This window comes from Sardina pilchardus, chromosome 20 (genome assembly GCF_963854185.1).
Source record: "Sardina pilchardus chromosome 20, fSarPil1.1, whole genome shotgun sequence".
Classification (NCBI taxonomy): domain Eukaryota; kingdom Metazoa; phylum Chordata; class Actinopteri; order Clupeiformes; family Clupeidae; genus Sardina; species Sardina pilchardus.
In genome coordinates, this window is record NC_085013.1 from 6,226,425 (window position 1) to 6,242,097 (window position 15,673).

The 15,673-nt window shown below is 42.1% G+C and overlaps 1 protein-coding gene across 1 annotated transcript; it reads left to right on the forward strand.

The window, feature by feature from the left end:
* The first annotated feature begins 629 nt into the window (after window positions 1-629).
* atl1 (atlastin GTPase 1) lies at window positions 630-10,122 on the forward strand. Its single transcript, XM_062522888.1, has 14 exons — window positions 630-778; window positions 3,768-4,018; window positions 4,821-4,955; window positions 5,403-5,507; window positions 6,372-6,422; window positions 6,587-6,643; window positions 6,749-6,841; window positions 7,010-7,148; window positions 7,269-7,396; window positions 7,866-7,922; window positions 8,077-8,148; window positions 8,710-9,141; window positions 9,579-9,593; window positions 9,966-10,122. The coding sequence occupies exons 1-14, from the start codon at window positions 745-747 to the stop codon at window positions 10,074-10,076; spliced, it is 1,680 nt and encodes a 559-aa protein (XP_062378872.1). The 5' UTR covers window positions 630-744; the 3' UTR covers window positions 10,077-10,122.
* Window positions 10,123-15,673: the final 5,551 nt, after the last annotated feature.

A 15,673-nucleotide genomic window follows, 5' to 3' on the forward strand; every position in this document is an offset into this window, starting at 1 on the left:
CAAATAGTTGTCTACCTAACCTTTGACAGAGAACAGTGTAGCCTTTACTGATCAAATGAATTAACAGTCGCTTAAACAAGCTAATCCTAAACTTTTGTCATGTGCACAAACAATGTAACAACATTGTTGCAACATTGTTGCACAACATGTTTCCCTCTGTGAATTGCTATCAATTCCCCCCTCCAAAATTACAAAATAGCAATCTGGGTTTTGAAATTGCCACTGTTCTATTGTAATTATTATTAAGAAATGTAGTGTTCACACACACAAAAACAAAATAATATTTGAAGCTTTTGTAAATGCCTCCATCTAGCGGTTGTAGACTATCACAGCTGCGTACCGCCCACAGGCTCTCATATTGAAAGCTCTTTAGGCGCATTATTAACATGACTTGAAATGTTGTAGGCTGCAACATTTACTTTCATCGTGATCGTGTCCACACGAATGCAAAAAAAAAAAGTTAATTCAAGTCTTCCAACGTAGATTGGACGATAGCTGATGTGTTTCAGTATAGCATCAGCACAAATCCAAAGAAGTCTTACACCACCCTCTAGAGGTTATTTAATTGTTTGCACTTTCTCGTCACCCGAGAAATAGCCTCATCGTCCTTCTGTGGATGAGAACGAGCATCTTCGGTTGTGATCTGGGAGAGTAGGCTAGTTGCCTCATGATTGGTGATTAGGTTCTAGGCTACCACTGATACATCCTTGAACAGAGGAACAGAGATCGACATACAGCAGCACAATGGCCAGAAATCGTAAAGACAGAGATAGCTGGGGTAAGTGCTCGTTTTGTGATGTAGCCAGTCTTTTTTTCGTTAGGGGGAGACGCACCTAAGTGATGTAGCCTATGCCCGCAGTTCTACATTCTCTATCGTATATGACTAGATCAGACCAAGTCGCGTCTTTCTGATGGCCCTGAAATTATTTCATTTGAACGTGGTGTCGATAGGATAGGCTATAGGCTATATGTCGTCTTCTATCCATCAGCAATTTATAAGAGGGGGTTCCTCGCCCTTATTTTCAGCCACCGCAACGGCCTAAACTAGCTTCGCACCGTCACTGTTGCGATAAACACTCTCCGAAAGACATACACCCAACACACGCAGTCTAAGCTCGGTGCAGGCCAGAGTCAGGGCTTGTTTTGTTCTTTTGGTGGTTGGGACTTTATTGTGATAAATTCAAAGCCGTGGTCCATGTATGTGGCCTATACAAATGGTCATCGTATGGTGTTTATGTATAGCACTGACTTAGCGTCAGATGCGAATAGGCTATTTCAGGGGCTTCCTTTAAACATTTTATTGAACCAATAACACGAGTGCAGCCTGTCATTTGTGACAGTATTTTACATCGATGCCACAAAATCAGTGTGCGTAAAATGTCTCTTGACAACAGAGGCTATGACAGTTTCAGATCATAGGCTATATGTCACAAAATATGAAAATAAATGTTCGACGGAGACAATGTACCTGAACTATTCAAATAACCAGAGGCACACAGTTTGGGGGTCTGTATCATTAAAGAAGCGAAAGCAGATCTGACCCACATAGCAGCTGTGGAGTAGGCTAGGTCGGGGCTGCGTCTGAACCTGAGATGGTGATCATTAAAGGGTGTGTGTGCGTGTGTGTGTGCGTGTGTGTGTGTGTGCGCGCGCGCGCGCGCGTGTGTGTGTGTGTGTGTGTAGCAAGCCTTTGGGTTATGGTAGATATGCTCCAACCAACGTGTGATGCGCTCTATTCAAAGAAGCACAGAGGGTTTTGAGCGTGAATAATTTACTGCGCTCTGTGCTGCATTAACCTCATCGCTACTGTTTCTTTTTTGTTTTTATTAGTGTGTGTGTGTGTGTGTGTGTGTGTGTGTGTGTGTGTGTGTGTGTGTGTGTGTGTGTGTGTGTGTGTGTGTGTGTGTGTGTGTGTTGGGGGGGGGGGGGGGGGGGTTCTGATGGAGAGACAGCAATCTCACAATATGACAGTGGAATAGGTTAATAAACTGGCAAATTCTGAGAAGTTAAGATGTCCCAGAAGGTTCCTTTTGAGTCAATATGGTTATAGGCCAACTGTTTAGCTTACACCTGATTCAGAGGGTAGAATAAGCAGGAGAAACAACAAAACATAAGTTTACAGTTTTATTGAAGGAAGAGGTTGAACAGCCTAAACCAGTCTGGACGAGGAGGCTAGGCTATTTGTGTTATGTTGTAGGCCCACCCATTCCAACTTGATGATAGATTTGTGAGAGGTGTACCTGAGGAGTGCTACCAGAGTGAATGAGCAAGCAGTGCAGTCCACAGTACAGTCCTCGTGCTCAAATAGATCACTTTTAAATAACAGGAACACATGTAATTATGAAGACTTCCAGCCTCCCTCGATGGATCAAGAGCTGGGACTTTGCAGCTGCACTTGAGCCGAGAATGGACTAAGGTCATGCTACACTCACTGGGAGCATACAAGTCCTCCAACCTCAATGTATAGATAATGGCAGAAGTACTCAAGGTTATCTGGTTGTGGGATATGGACTAGATACAGTATTATTCACCAAGGGATTTTAGGGGTTTAAGAATAAAGGATTGGGTATGTTTTCCAGTGAGAATGCTTCATCATCCCTACTTAAGACATCCTGATGACTCAATACAATTGTAACTTCAATGACAGCAAGCTAGCTCACAGGTCATTATGGAACCAGGAGAAGATCAATTAACATTTACCAATATATGCAATTAGGATTCAGCTAGAATGAATCTCTTCAGGCTAAATGAATCCAGTGCCTTTGAGAATGAGTGATCGACCATTGTTTCATAGCGATTAAGACAGGTAGAGGGCATGGAATGTTTGCCATATTGCTCTTCTGCTTCGGGAGGCCTTGTAGCCTTTGTGATGTTCGCTGCAGTTGCAACAACATTTTGAAATGCTTGCTAGTTTGAACTTTTGTCATTCTGTTGAGTTTCTTATAATTATGATCTGTCATGTGACCGAATACACAAACAAACAGCACATTAAATCAGAATTGCAGAATTATTGTGACATACACAATACAGATAGACACACGTGTGCACTTGCACCTGCATGCACACACACACACACACACACACACACACACACACACACACACACACACACACAGAGTCTCCCACACTCAGTCATGTATTTTATTGGCGGGGCCTAACCTAAACCCATCCCACACAGCCTCATCATGGCCAGCAAACAGTCGGAGAGATACTGTAAGAGAAGCCGCTCTAACTGGAGTGAGTCACTCTAACCGGAAACTAATGCTCCCATCCAGCTAGTAGCATGTTGTCAGGAGCAGAGCAACTGATCAATGTCGCTCTCTAGCATGCTGTTTTTTAAATGCCGGCCGTGTGCTCCTGTCCATCTACAGTATAGCGTGATGTATTGATCTGAAGCAGCCTGTAAATGAGGCATTGACTGTAGAATGCAATGATATGCTAGTTTACATAGTGATGCTCTTAACAGTAGGAGGTCTTGTAAGGTTATTGGGTTATGGATACATTTGATGGTGATAACAGTCAAACGGAAATGAGAAGGGGACAGATATCCCATAGTAGGAGGAGGTCTAATGTTGAAATGAAATAGTTTGAGATGCCTCTCTGTGTGTGTGTGTGTGTGTGTGTGTGTGTATGTGTGTCTAGTGTACATGCACGATAAAATAACAAATTAGTCAATGAAAAAAAAAAAAGAGACATGGTGGGCATTGTCATGTCATTGGTCTGAAGATTTCTTCCTGTTTTTGTTGTGTCTTTTTTTTTTCTCCCAGGCTCGTTCACAGATAAGGGCATATATGATTGGAGCTCAGAGGAGGAGGAGCCAGATGGGAAGGCGCGGCCTGTGCAAGTGCTGGTTGTCAAGGACGACCACTCTTTCGAGCTGGATGAGGTGGCCCTCAGCCGCATCCTGCTGTCGGAGGAAGTGAGGGACCGTGAAGTGGTGGCCATTTCAGTGGCCGGAGCTTTCCGGAAGGGCAAGTCCTTTCTCATGGACTTCATGCTGCGCTACATGTACGACCAGGTGAGTGGAGGGAGAGCAGGTGTCTGAGGAGGCAGGGCAGGAGGGAGTCATCAGCAGAGACAGGAGGGTATTTGTCCAAGCAATGTGTCAATTTAGCTTAAATGATCAGAAATATGGCGTGAAATTAGCTTACAATGTTCACGAATGCTCACATTTGGCTTCGAGTCAGATTCAGCTCCATAATACCTCAAAACCAATTGTTTCCCCTCTTTACTGGTCCTTACAGCTAGAATTTTATACGTTTATATGATTTGTTGTGTTAATTTCTGTCTGCCGTATACTGCAGTATACCTATGGGTATATTGCAGTATATGGGTATATTGTGTCCCTTTGTTAGTCCACGCTGGTTGTATTCAGATGTCTTTCAAGGCTAATTTCTCCGTCCATTAAACTGAACCCCTTGAGGCCCAATCTCTGTTTCTCTTCACCATTTATTCAATTGATTTGTGAAGATGATGACACATGGCTATTTTATATGACAGAAAGCATGGATAAACTTTTCTTGTTGGTTGCTGGATAGTGAATAATGTACAGTATGTGATGTACATTGATACAGAATAGCCATGCCATGGTGTCATGGTGATGCTATAGGCTTGTTAGCTTGATTAGGTTTCTGCTGGTGCCTTGGTTATGTAAGGAAAGTTCCAGGCCACCCAGTCTGATTTCAGAGTGTTTGTATGGATTAAAAGAAATTGACATTATACTTCTAATATGAGTTGTGAATGCATTTTTTTGTGTGGACCTGTGTGTGTGTGTGTGTGTGTGTGTGTGTGTGTGTGTGTGTGTGTGTGTGTTTGTGTAGGCTTCAGAGAGTTGGTTGGGTGATCCGGAGGAGCCTCTTACTGGGTTTTCATGGAGGGGAGGATCTGAGAGGGAGACCACTGGGATCCAGATCTGGAGTGAGGTCTTCCTGGTTGATAAACCAGATGGCACGAAGGTAAAAAGTGTGTGCGCACAAACACACACTCTCTCTCTCTCTCTCTCTCTCTTTCTCTCTCTCTCTCTCTCTCTCTCTAACATACACACACACACACACTCTGTTTGAAACATTCATGCAATCTAGTTCTCTCTTTCACACGCACACCAACCAACATGCGCAAAAGAGATTATTGTAATGCTAATTCAGTTTAATGTAATCTTAGTCTTACAAATCATATTCCCCAAAATCATTATTGCAATACATTTTCTATAATTCATACATGTGTCCTCATCCTGGGTAGAAACAACAGCACAATCAATTACTTGTAGTGAAAGCAATTTTGTGGGCGTATGTTTCTCGCGCTGTGTCCCACCTGCCCTTGCACAGCAGGGGTGAGCGTCTGGGGACTTGTTTTTTTTTTTTTGTTCCTGTCCTCACATGTTCTGGTGTCCTGCTGTCCTGCAGGTGGCCGTGCTGCTTATGGACACCCAGGGGACATTTGACAGCCAGTCCACTCTGAGGGACTCTGCCACAGTGTTTGCCCTCAGCACCATGATCAGTTCCATGCAGGTAGGAGACACTTAGGGGCATTCTGCGCTCTTACTGTCAACCAGAAAGTGAAATTGGAGCTTTCATCAGTGGCAACTAAATATGTGCTTCATATGTTTTCCTGTGTTGTCTGATACTGTATATGTATCTAAACCATGTTCTGTGTCTATGTCACTGCTCCTGTTTAAAAGTTCTGTTTAAAGTACTAATGTTAGTGCTACCCGTGATATTTGTGAGCCAACAATGAGCGTCGGCTATGATGCTTCAATATTTAGAAATCCGTTTTTCTATTTCCGGTGGAAGCTGTGTTGTATTGATTTTTTGTGATGGTTAGCAGTGCCTGATACATCCTAAGTCATGTAAAAGTGTAGACTTAGATATTTTTCTGTCAGTCATACATTATAAAATATCCATATTGAGTGCAGAATTACGAGATATAACGAAAGAAATATAAGTTGGAGAATATTCTAGGCTGCTGTGCTGATATTACTAAGGTATAATGTCAGAGATTTGCCTATAAGGACTTTGATTATGTAAGCAAATGTACAGAAGATGAAAATCAGACAATACAATTTCCAGCACATAGCCTGTATTTAATGTAGAGGTATTGCATTATACTATATGTCTATGCAGATGAGTTTCCAAAAGCATGCTGTATAGTAATTCAAGCACAAACAATATTTAAGATTCTAAACTATTTTAAAGTCCATTTTTCTGCAGTATAGCAATGGCCATAATTGTACTTTTGTATTTCAATTTGCCTAGGTACTATTTTCAAAATTGTACTTCTGCAATGACACTGACCAACCAGTTCTAAACTATGCTTTAGTCCCACTGAACTAAAATTGCATCTGTATTAACACTTGCACACAATCCTGCCTTTAGGTGTACAATATCTCCCAGAACGTCCAGGAGGATGATCTTCAGCATCTACAGGTGGGTGAATGCTGATGGTGCATCATGAGCTCCAAAGTTAAAAATGATCTGTTTGATGGTCTGCTAATATTCTCACAATCTCACACACACACACACACACACACACACTAAAACAGAGGGCTGCTTTTCATAATTTCTGTTTGGTTTGGTCATTGTCTCCACAGCTCTTCACTGAGTATGGTAGACTAGCCATGGAGGAAACATTCCTGAAACCATTCCAGGTGCTCATTCTCCTTTGGGAAATAGCTTCTCTCTGCATATATATTGAATCCATGACTCCTTTTTCTCAAGATCCAAATGATCTAATGTGTTGAATGTTTTTTCAGTCCATGATCTTCCTGGTGCGGGACTGGAGCTTTCCTTACGAGTTCTCGTATGGTCAGGAAGGAGGGATGAAGTTCCTGGAAAAGAGACTGAAGGTCAGAGGTCACCACAGCAGGATTGCTTTGTCACGATTACACAGACCATACAGCCCGCTTTCATAATGGCATATTCAGCAATACCACAAATGCTTCCTAGAGGGCGCTAAACTGGCCATTTCTAATACTTATGTGATGACTATAATGATTTTGTTGTCTTTCATTTAGATCTCAGAGAACCAGCATGAGGAGCTGCAGAATGTGCGGAAACACATCCACTCCTGCTTCACAAACATCTCCTGCTTTCTGATGCCTCACCCAGGCCTCAAGGTGGCCACCAACCCACACTTTGATGGACGACTTCAAGGTGCTTGTCAGACTTTGAAAAACAAATCTCCCCTGTTCGTTTGAATTCAGTTTTACAAAACGTTGACATTTGTGCGCAACAGCTAGTTAGATTACAGATTGCCTATGTTCTCCCCGGCAGAGATTGACCCTGAGTTCACCAACCACCTGCGTGTGCTCGTGCCCTGGCTGCTGAGTCCGCGCAACCTGGACGTCAAGGAGATCAACGGCAGCAACATCACCTGCCGAGGCCTGCTCGAGTACTTCAAGGTGAGCAATGAGATGACCCTCTCTCACTTTGACCCTTGTGACTGAGAATGCAGGGTTCTGGTTTTCATCATGCTCTATTAGGTAACCTCCCCAAATGTATTGGCAGGATCCTTATGACTTAATCCAGAATGCAATATGTGATACGATCTGGGAAAACCCATCACATGGTGCAATTTCACCAACTTATGAATCTGATACCATCCTAGCAACATCCACGATTTTGGGAGGATGGTATCCAGGAGAATGTTGCTAGGATGATATATCTGAATCTTAAGTTGGTCAAATTACACCAGGGAGGGTTGAAACAGCAAAAATCAAGGATTTTTGAGCGCACCATGCGATGGGTTTTCATAGATCGAATCACATACTGTATGCAAGTATTGGTTCCAGAAAAGCAGAAATGCTGTTAACACTGGGGGGAAATTAATAATGAATGAGTTGGTGAAAATTAAATGTTCTCTTTTTTTAGGCATACATAAAAATATACCAAGGGGAAGAACTGCCACACCCCAAGTCCATGCTACAGGTACTTTAACCGGGTCCTATTTCTGTATGCATGTCATATGTTATACTGAGTTTACATCACATGTATTTTCTGTATATTTTTGTGGATGCATTTATTCGAGTGTTTGTTGTTTGTGTGAATAGGTTTCATTTGTAAAGTATTTTTGTCTCCACAGGCTACAGCTGAGGCTAATAACCTGGCAGCTGTTGCAGCAGCCAAAGACCTCTACAGCAAGAAGATGGAGGAGGTGATCTATCCATTCATCATCACTCCCTCCAAACATTTTTTCAACCTTTTAAGTGTGTTGTACAGTAATTTCCTGTGTATTAGCCGCATTATATATAAGCCGCAAGACAGTGTTTTATGCAAGTTTAAAGAAACAAAACCATATTATTATGGTTAACATGTATTAACCTCATATCTGAAGAAATTTGGCAAAATCAATGAATAAGCCGCAGCTAATAGTTGGGAAATTACAGTAATCATCATCAGCTATTTAATACATTAATCCATATTTCCATCTCTATTTCTGTTTTTGCCTACCATAAGTATATACCATGTATATGTCTGCCATATATTTACAGTCTATGTGTCAAACCTTTTTTTCATTTGTCCATCACCATCCATAAGATCGACAGAAATATGAGCATTTCATGAGCAATAGTTCATTGCCTGTGATTGCACCCAAGTTTGTTTATGTGACCTGATTACTTGCTTTTCTAATGCATCAGAGTATGATTTTGTGTGCATCTATGTGCCAATAATACATTCCACTTCTGCCCTCACTGATGCCACTGACTGCCCGCAGGTGAGCGGTGGCGACCGTCCCTTCCTGGCTCCCAGCGAGCTGCAGGCGCGCCACGTGGAGATCCGGCAGGAGGCGCTGGCCGTGTTCCGCGGCGTCAAGAAGATGGGCGGGGAGGAGTTCAGCCGCCGTTACCTGCAGCAGCTGGAGGCGGAGGTGGACGAGCTCTTCGTGCAGTACATCAAGCACAACGACTCCAAGAACATCTTCCACGCCGCGCGCACCCCCGCCACGCTCTTCGTGGTGATCTTCATCATGTACGTGGCGGCGGGCATCACGGGCTTCGTGGGCGTGGACGTGATCGCCAGCGTGTGCAACATGGTGCTGGGCCTGGCGCTCATCACGCTCTGCACCTGGGCGTATATCCGCTACTCGGGCGAGTACCGTGAGCTGGGCGCCGTCATCGACCAGGTGGCCGGCGCACTCTGGGACCAGGTGAGGCTGACGCTGTTTCACAAATGCTCATCAATATGTTCCATACTTTTATATAGAGAGTTGGTGTCAAAGGATGCATATACTGTACATGCATACTGTATATACATATGCAATGCATACTGCATACATTATGGAGTATTATGTTGCATTTCACAATCTTTCACTCTCACACAGATGCACATACTTTTAATCTGGTCTGTCTCTATACTTTGACTTTTATATGCATGCACACACATAGACAAATCTATAATATTGTTTACCTTAATAGCCCCCCCCCCCCCACACACACACACACACACATACACACACACAGGCACACAGGAGAGTAGACCAGTCCGAAATAGTAATCTACTATGTGTTTAGCAATAAAGAAGACACACCCAATAGCCACAGTTGGAATACATGTAACAATAACGTTTGTTTTTCTTTTCCTGTAGGGAAGTACAAATGAGGTGAGTCCACAGGAGCAAATCATCAACTCTGCCCTTCGTAATCCAACATCTGGAGGCATTGGTTGGGTATGCTATTGTATGATACCAACTGGGTTTTGTTTACTGTTGTAGAAGTTAGTTCCTATTTTTTACTACCTCTCATATATACTTGTAAGGAAGACAGATGAGATGCATGGTGACAGTGTAACTAAAGCCCTCTCAAAATACTTAAAATGGTAGCCGAATTAGGCCAATCATAAGTTATTAAGATGAAGCACTGATTCAAGGGGAAAAAAACAGAGTGCAGTGGAAGGCAATGAATAAGATGGAAATAAATACCTTATATTATGAAATTGAATGAAAATAAGCCAATGAGAAATGTCTCCTTTGCAGGCTCTATACAAGCTGTACAACGCAGCAGCCAATCACCGCCACCTTTACAACCACGCCTTCCCTGGCCAAGGCCCGGAACAGCAGGAGGAAGAGAACAGAAGGAGGAACTGAGCGGCAGACCGCAAAGGATCAAAGGTCCTGCCAGGAGCATGGTGGACAGTGGGACAGTGGGAAGTGGGGGGGCGGGAGGGATAGGGTGAAGAGTAGAGTAAAAGAGGGGGAAAGAGAAAGAACTTGGGAGAGAAACAGAAGCAGGGAGTGATCAGAGGCAAGGGTAAGAAACAGAATTTAGGAAGGGGGTTGGAGAGCAAGATCAAGAAAAGATGGAGAGAGAGAGATAAAGAGAGAGAGAGAGGGAGAGGGGACCACACATACCCAATGGGCACTTCTACTCTAGCAGTGTCTGGAGCCGTCCGCTGATGCACTCACATCTTTTAGGCTTAAAAACAAACAAACCTGGGAGTAAACATGATGCCCGTCTGCCTCCGCCAAATCCTCCCCCAACCTCCCACCCTCCCTCCCCTTCCCTTGGCAAATGGCACTCAGGCTTGCATTGAACCTTTACAATCCACAAATCATCATCATCATCATCATCATCATTATTATCACGCAGCTAACACACACCTCTGTTGCTGAAACATCTGTAAATAAGCCATCCACCACCTGGCGGATGGATTGGGGACAGGGGAGGGGTGAGGGGAAGCTGTTGCATTCACACAGGTAGTTGGTTGTAGCTGCACCACTTTCACAGGTCTTCAGGGGCTCTTGGGGTAGTTTTGTTTTTGGAAAGGCCAGCTATGGTTCACCACTGAGAGAAATAGGACTAAAATCCTGGATCCTGTCACATGAGAAATAGCAGTGAGCTCGGGAAAAACAGCGCAAGGTTTGAGCAAAACAGTCAAATGATGCCAAGCTGATGTAATGATGTTACAAGATCAGTAGCACCTGGGACCTTTTTGGCAGAACCTCTGTCTTTCCCCGGAATGTTTGGAGCCCCTGTGGAAATATGGACTCTGGGTCCTCGGTGTACAAAAATATGTTGTTCGATCCAAAACATTTAGCTCTCTTTAAACGGGTTACTATTGTTGTTACTACTACTGCTATTATTACTACATATTTGACCAAGCTGATACTTTGTGTCTGAGATCACTCAAATACGCACCTTTACAGTAAGCATGGTGAAATGTCTCTGTCCATTCTAGATCAACCCGTCCTTGGTGAGGTATACTGTACTTAAAATACTTACTATACTTTTTATTGTGTGAAGACCATAGGGCTTTTTTTTCTCTGTGTTTTGAGTTGATGTAGATAGAACAATTGTGTGCCAAGCTAAACTCAGCCAACACTGCGATGCCATCACAGCCGCTTTTGAATGACAACCTGACCAAGCAAACACACCCACCAAGGGATTCCTACCTGATCTGACTTCGGTTCATTGGCAAACCATCCCTTCCTTTTGTGCTTATCTGTAACACCCTTTAGATACAATTGGTTTCAGGTCAGGATTGGGAGTTAGGTGTAGGATGGTTCCAACCAATTAGTCACATTTATGCACAAATACACACACACACACACACACACACACACACACACACACACACACACACACACACACACACACACACACACACACACACACACACACACACACACACACACACACACACACACACACACACACACACACACACACACACACACACACACACACACACACACACACACACACACACACACACAAATACTCTCAGGTTGAGAGCTCTGTCTGATACTGCATTCTACAAAGTTGTACTTTAGGCTATGACTAGAGTATGTTCAGTGCATTAGACACAGTAGCCTAGCAAGGACTTTTGTACATTCAAGGTTGTGATCACAAAAATACACATTTGCACATATAAACACAAACTGCTGCCATTCCCTTATGTAGAATGTAGTCCGACAAGGAATAGCTGGATTTTTACACAAAAATCAAGGCACACCTTTAGCCATCGGTGTCAAATGTTAACTCATTATGTCATGCCACATTCTGAAATTGATATTAAACCACAGTGCTTAATGTAAAATGTGCTAAAGCACGCCATACACAACGGCAACCAATTTGCTTTACTTTCCTTTGCACTCCTATATAATCAGCATCCTACTGGTCATGTGTTCTCATGTTTGCTTCTCTCTCGTAAAGCTAAAGCGGTCACACAGGTTTGGGACCTTTGTCTGGCCTCACTTAACAAACAAAGTGTCCTTCATTTCTGTACTTTTCCATTTTCTCCTCTTGATCAAGGCTGCCTCACGAGTGTACTTCAAATACCTTATCGAAAATAAAGTCTTCATAACTGGTTTAAAAAGGAAACTTGTCTGTGAGCAGCTGAAACTAGGTTTTACGTAACAGATTTGAGATCACTTGGGAGAGTCACTTGGAATCAACCTTCTCCTAAAAAAAAAATGAAATCTGAAAACCATCAACTGTTTGTTGTTCTTGACCACATGCAGTGGGTTTACCACGTTCTATTTGTTTGCTTGTTTATTTCTGTGTATTGTTTTGTGACTACACCCCACCCCCACAGTGGTAATTGCATGTGGGAACGCTATGGGCCCTGTAACGACCCGCCTCCCTCCCCCCCACCCTGCTCTGCCGACGCTGACCCCTGTGCCCTTGTGGTGTCCAGAATGCTTGTTATGTTTGGCCCAACACCTCCACCCCACCCTCCCTGATTCGGTGGCTTGTTGCCCTTTCTAGATTGTACGGTGTTGATTTGTAACTTTTGAAAATTATTTATTGTTGGACGGGGTGAAGGGTGGGTGGGTGGGTGGGAGGGGGGTTCTAGTGAGATGTTTGGTGTATATATTCTAAAAGTTATTGGAAAGAGATTTTCTGCTTCACATAAATATTGTACATTTAAGTGTTTTGGGTTGGATTGGTTTCTTTTGGTCTGTGATAGCAGCACGTAAAATGGGATTAAGGTCAGTTTCATCAAAGTCAATTTGGAATGGTAGGCCTATATTGACGGTTAAATGAAATATGGTTGCACTGTAACAGATAAGAACTTCATATGTCGTGAATAGAGACTTTATAAGACATTTATAAACCACAAATAGCTTATAAGTATCTGTGAGCTTTTATGCTCTGTATATAAAGGCTTATGTATGAAATCTGAGTGTGTCATTCAGTCTTCATGTGACTTTTTGCCACAAAACCTGCTTGTTTCAGCACTGTCCTCCACGCTCTGGATCATCACAGACCTTTAGACATGGCAGACCATCTTTTTATTAAATGAAAAAAAAAAAAAAAAAGAAACAATTGTCCCGTCTGGAGTTTCAAAACTATATGTTGTGAAATTGTAAAGGGTGCATCACAACAGGAAATTCAACCAAGCAGTTGATCTGAGGATTCTGTTTTGAAATAGAAATATTTGTCAGTTGCATCCTTATAGGGCTTGACTTGACTGAATTATTTATGACATTTGTTTTTGTTTAACTGCTTAGACTATTTGTATTTTTTGTATTTGAAGACATTTAGAGATGAGCAGACTTAGCAGTTGTTATAATCTGAGGTGGAGAAGCTGAAGATGAGCAGGCTGCGAGGTTGACCAGGACCATATGGATGGATGGATGGATGAGCTGAGCAGGTCAAGTCGACCTGGCCTCCCCGTGGAGTGTGAGTTCAGACTGCAGATGGAAGAGAGACAGGCTGTGGTGGAAGGGTAATTTAGTTAGCCTAGAGCCTTTGTTTCAAATGTACCACATTGAAAAAAAAAAACCCATCGGATATACTTGGACATTGGACAAATATGTAAAGACACCCACAATAAAAAGGAAAGTGCAGTAATTTAAACAAGCATGGCACTGTGAGATGCCAGTTGAGTTGAAGTGTTTATTTTCATATTGGCTCCCTCCAACTTGGTCACTATTTTGTAGTACCAACACATGTTTGTGTGAAAGCCTTTGCCTACCTATACAGCTACGGTAGATTCTGCACCAAATTCCTCATCCATGCAAACGGGATAGGATTGTGTAACAAATGTGTCCATTCAACTTCAAATAAATGAATGTGTAAATACACATATCCCAAAAGGATGCATTCACACTCTTGTTTGGAATGGGCTCATAGATTGTATATACCTGTTCTGTTTCAACTCCAGACGAGTTTCCACATGGTCAAAGCAAGCTGCGCACACACAGACACACTCACACTTTTAAAAAATGGAAAGCTGATTAATTACATTTCTTCAGGGAGAATGTGCATTATCATTCAGCAGCTCAAACTTTATTTTAGGTGGGCAATACAGGACCCTCCAGAATTATTGGCACCTTTGGTAAAGTTGACTGAAAACAGGTATGCAAATCTTTTGGTGATTTATTGTAATCTCACAATGAAAACAATGAAGAAAAATCCAACCTTGAAGGGAAACAAATATATTCTAAGAGAATCTCATAAGGAAATATAATTCTTCAATCAATCTAAAAGCTTAAAGACACTTCACCCACAATTATTGGCACCCCTGCTTGTAATACCTCTTTAACCTCTCTATGACAATAAAACAGCTCATAATATTCTCCTATGACACCCCACCCCACAAACCAAGAGATTTAAGACCATTCGTCTTCACAAAATCTCTGCAGATCGTCCATATTCCTGGGCCCACACTCATGCATTCTCCTCTTTGATTCACCACACTGTTTATCTATAGCCTTTAGATTAGAGGACTGAGATGGCATTGGCGAAGCTTGATTTTGTGTTCAGTAAACCATTTTTCGTTTGATCTGGATGTTTGTTTTGGTTCATTGCCCTGATGAATGATTCAATAATGGCCCACTTTTAGTGTCTTGCCAGAGACTGAGATTTCCATTGAAATGTTCAGGGGTTTTTTTGAGGTTCAAAATAACATGCACCTTAATAAGATTCCCAAAGGCTTTGGGAATAATAAAAAAAACAGGCCCACAATATCACAGCTCCTCCACCATAATTCTCACTAGGTACCTAGTTTTTATAGCCATTCCCTGACTTACAAATGTCAACACACTTTCTTTATATTAATTTAGTGTACTCTCTTGTCTTTTCTATGTTGAAGAAAGACTTGACTTGACTTTTCATACATTCGTCGAAAAAGTCCCTAACTACTTCCGAAAGTTCAGAGGCTCTGATTAACTTAAATTAGTTGAATATAAATAGGAAAATGTTTCTGTTTATAAAATGTAAAGTATTTCTACAGGTGGCAATAATAGTGGGCAACATGTTTTGTTAAAAATATTCATTTCTTCATGAGATTTTCCTTTCCTTTTTTTTTTTCATTGTGAGATTACATTACGTCTCCAAAAGATTATTTTTTTTATACCTGTCTTTAATCAACTACCAAAGGTTCCAAAAATTCTGGAGGGTACTGTATAGTCTATGATACTGTTATTGTTATTGTAATTTCCCCTAGGGTCCCCCCCTTAGGGAAGATCAGAGTTAGTGAGATTATCTATCTTTTCCAGTCCCAAGAGTGGGTCCTAAAAACAATTTCATAGTTCAACTTGTGATTCTCACTAGATTTTGATCATTATACTGTATAACAAGTCTTAAAAGAGAAAGGGCTTATTTTTTTTACCAAATGCACCAGTTCATACATTCATTGAGATGTGGTCAAATCCACATGAAGAAGACAGCAAAGGCCCCGGAATGAAAGAAACAATGACCCCCATGATATAAATACATAAGTATATTAGCAAGC

Excerpts from the sequence above, each read along its gene's own strand:
- atl1 (XM_062522888.1), top strand. The coding sequence starts at position 745 with ATGGCCAGAAATCGTAAAGACAGAGATAGCTGGG. Across the intron at positions 4,019-4,820 it reads TGCGCTACATGTACGACCAG|GCTTCAGAGAGTTGGTTGGG; the intron begins GTGAGTGGAGGG and ends GTGTTTGTGTAG. Across the intron at positions 7,149-7,268 it reads CTTTGATGGACGACTTCAAG|AGATTGACCCTGAGTTCACC; the intron begins GTGCTTGTCAGA and ends TCTCCCCGGCAG.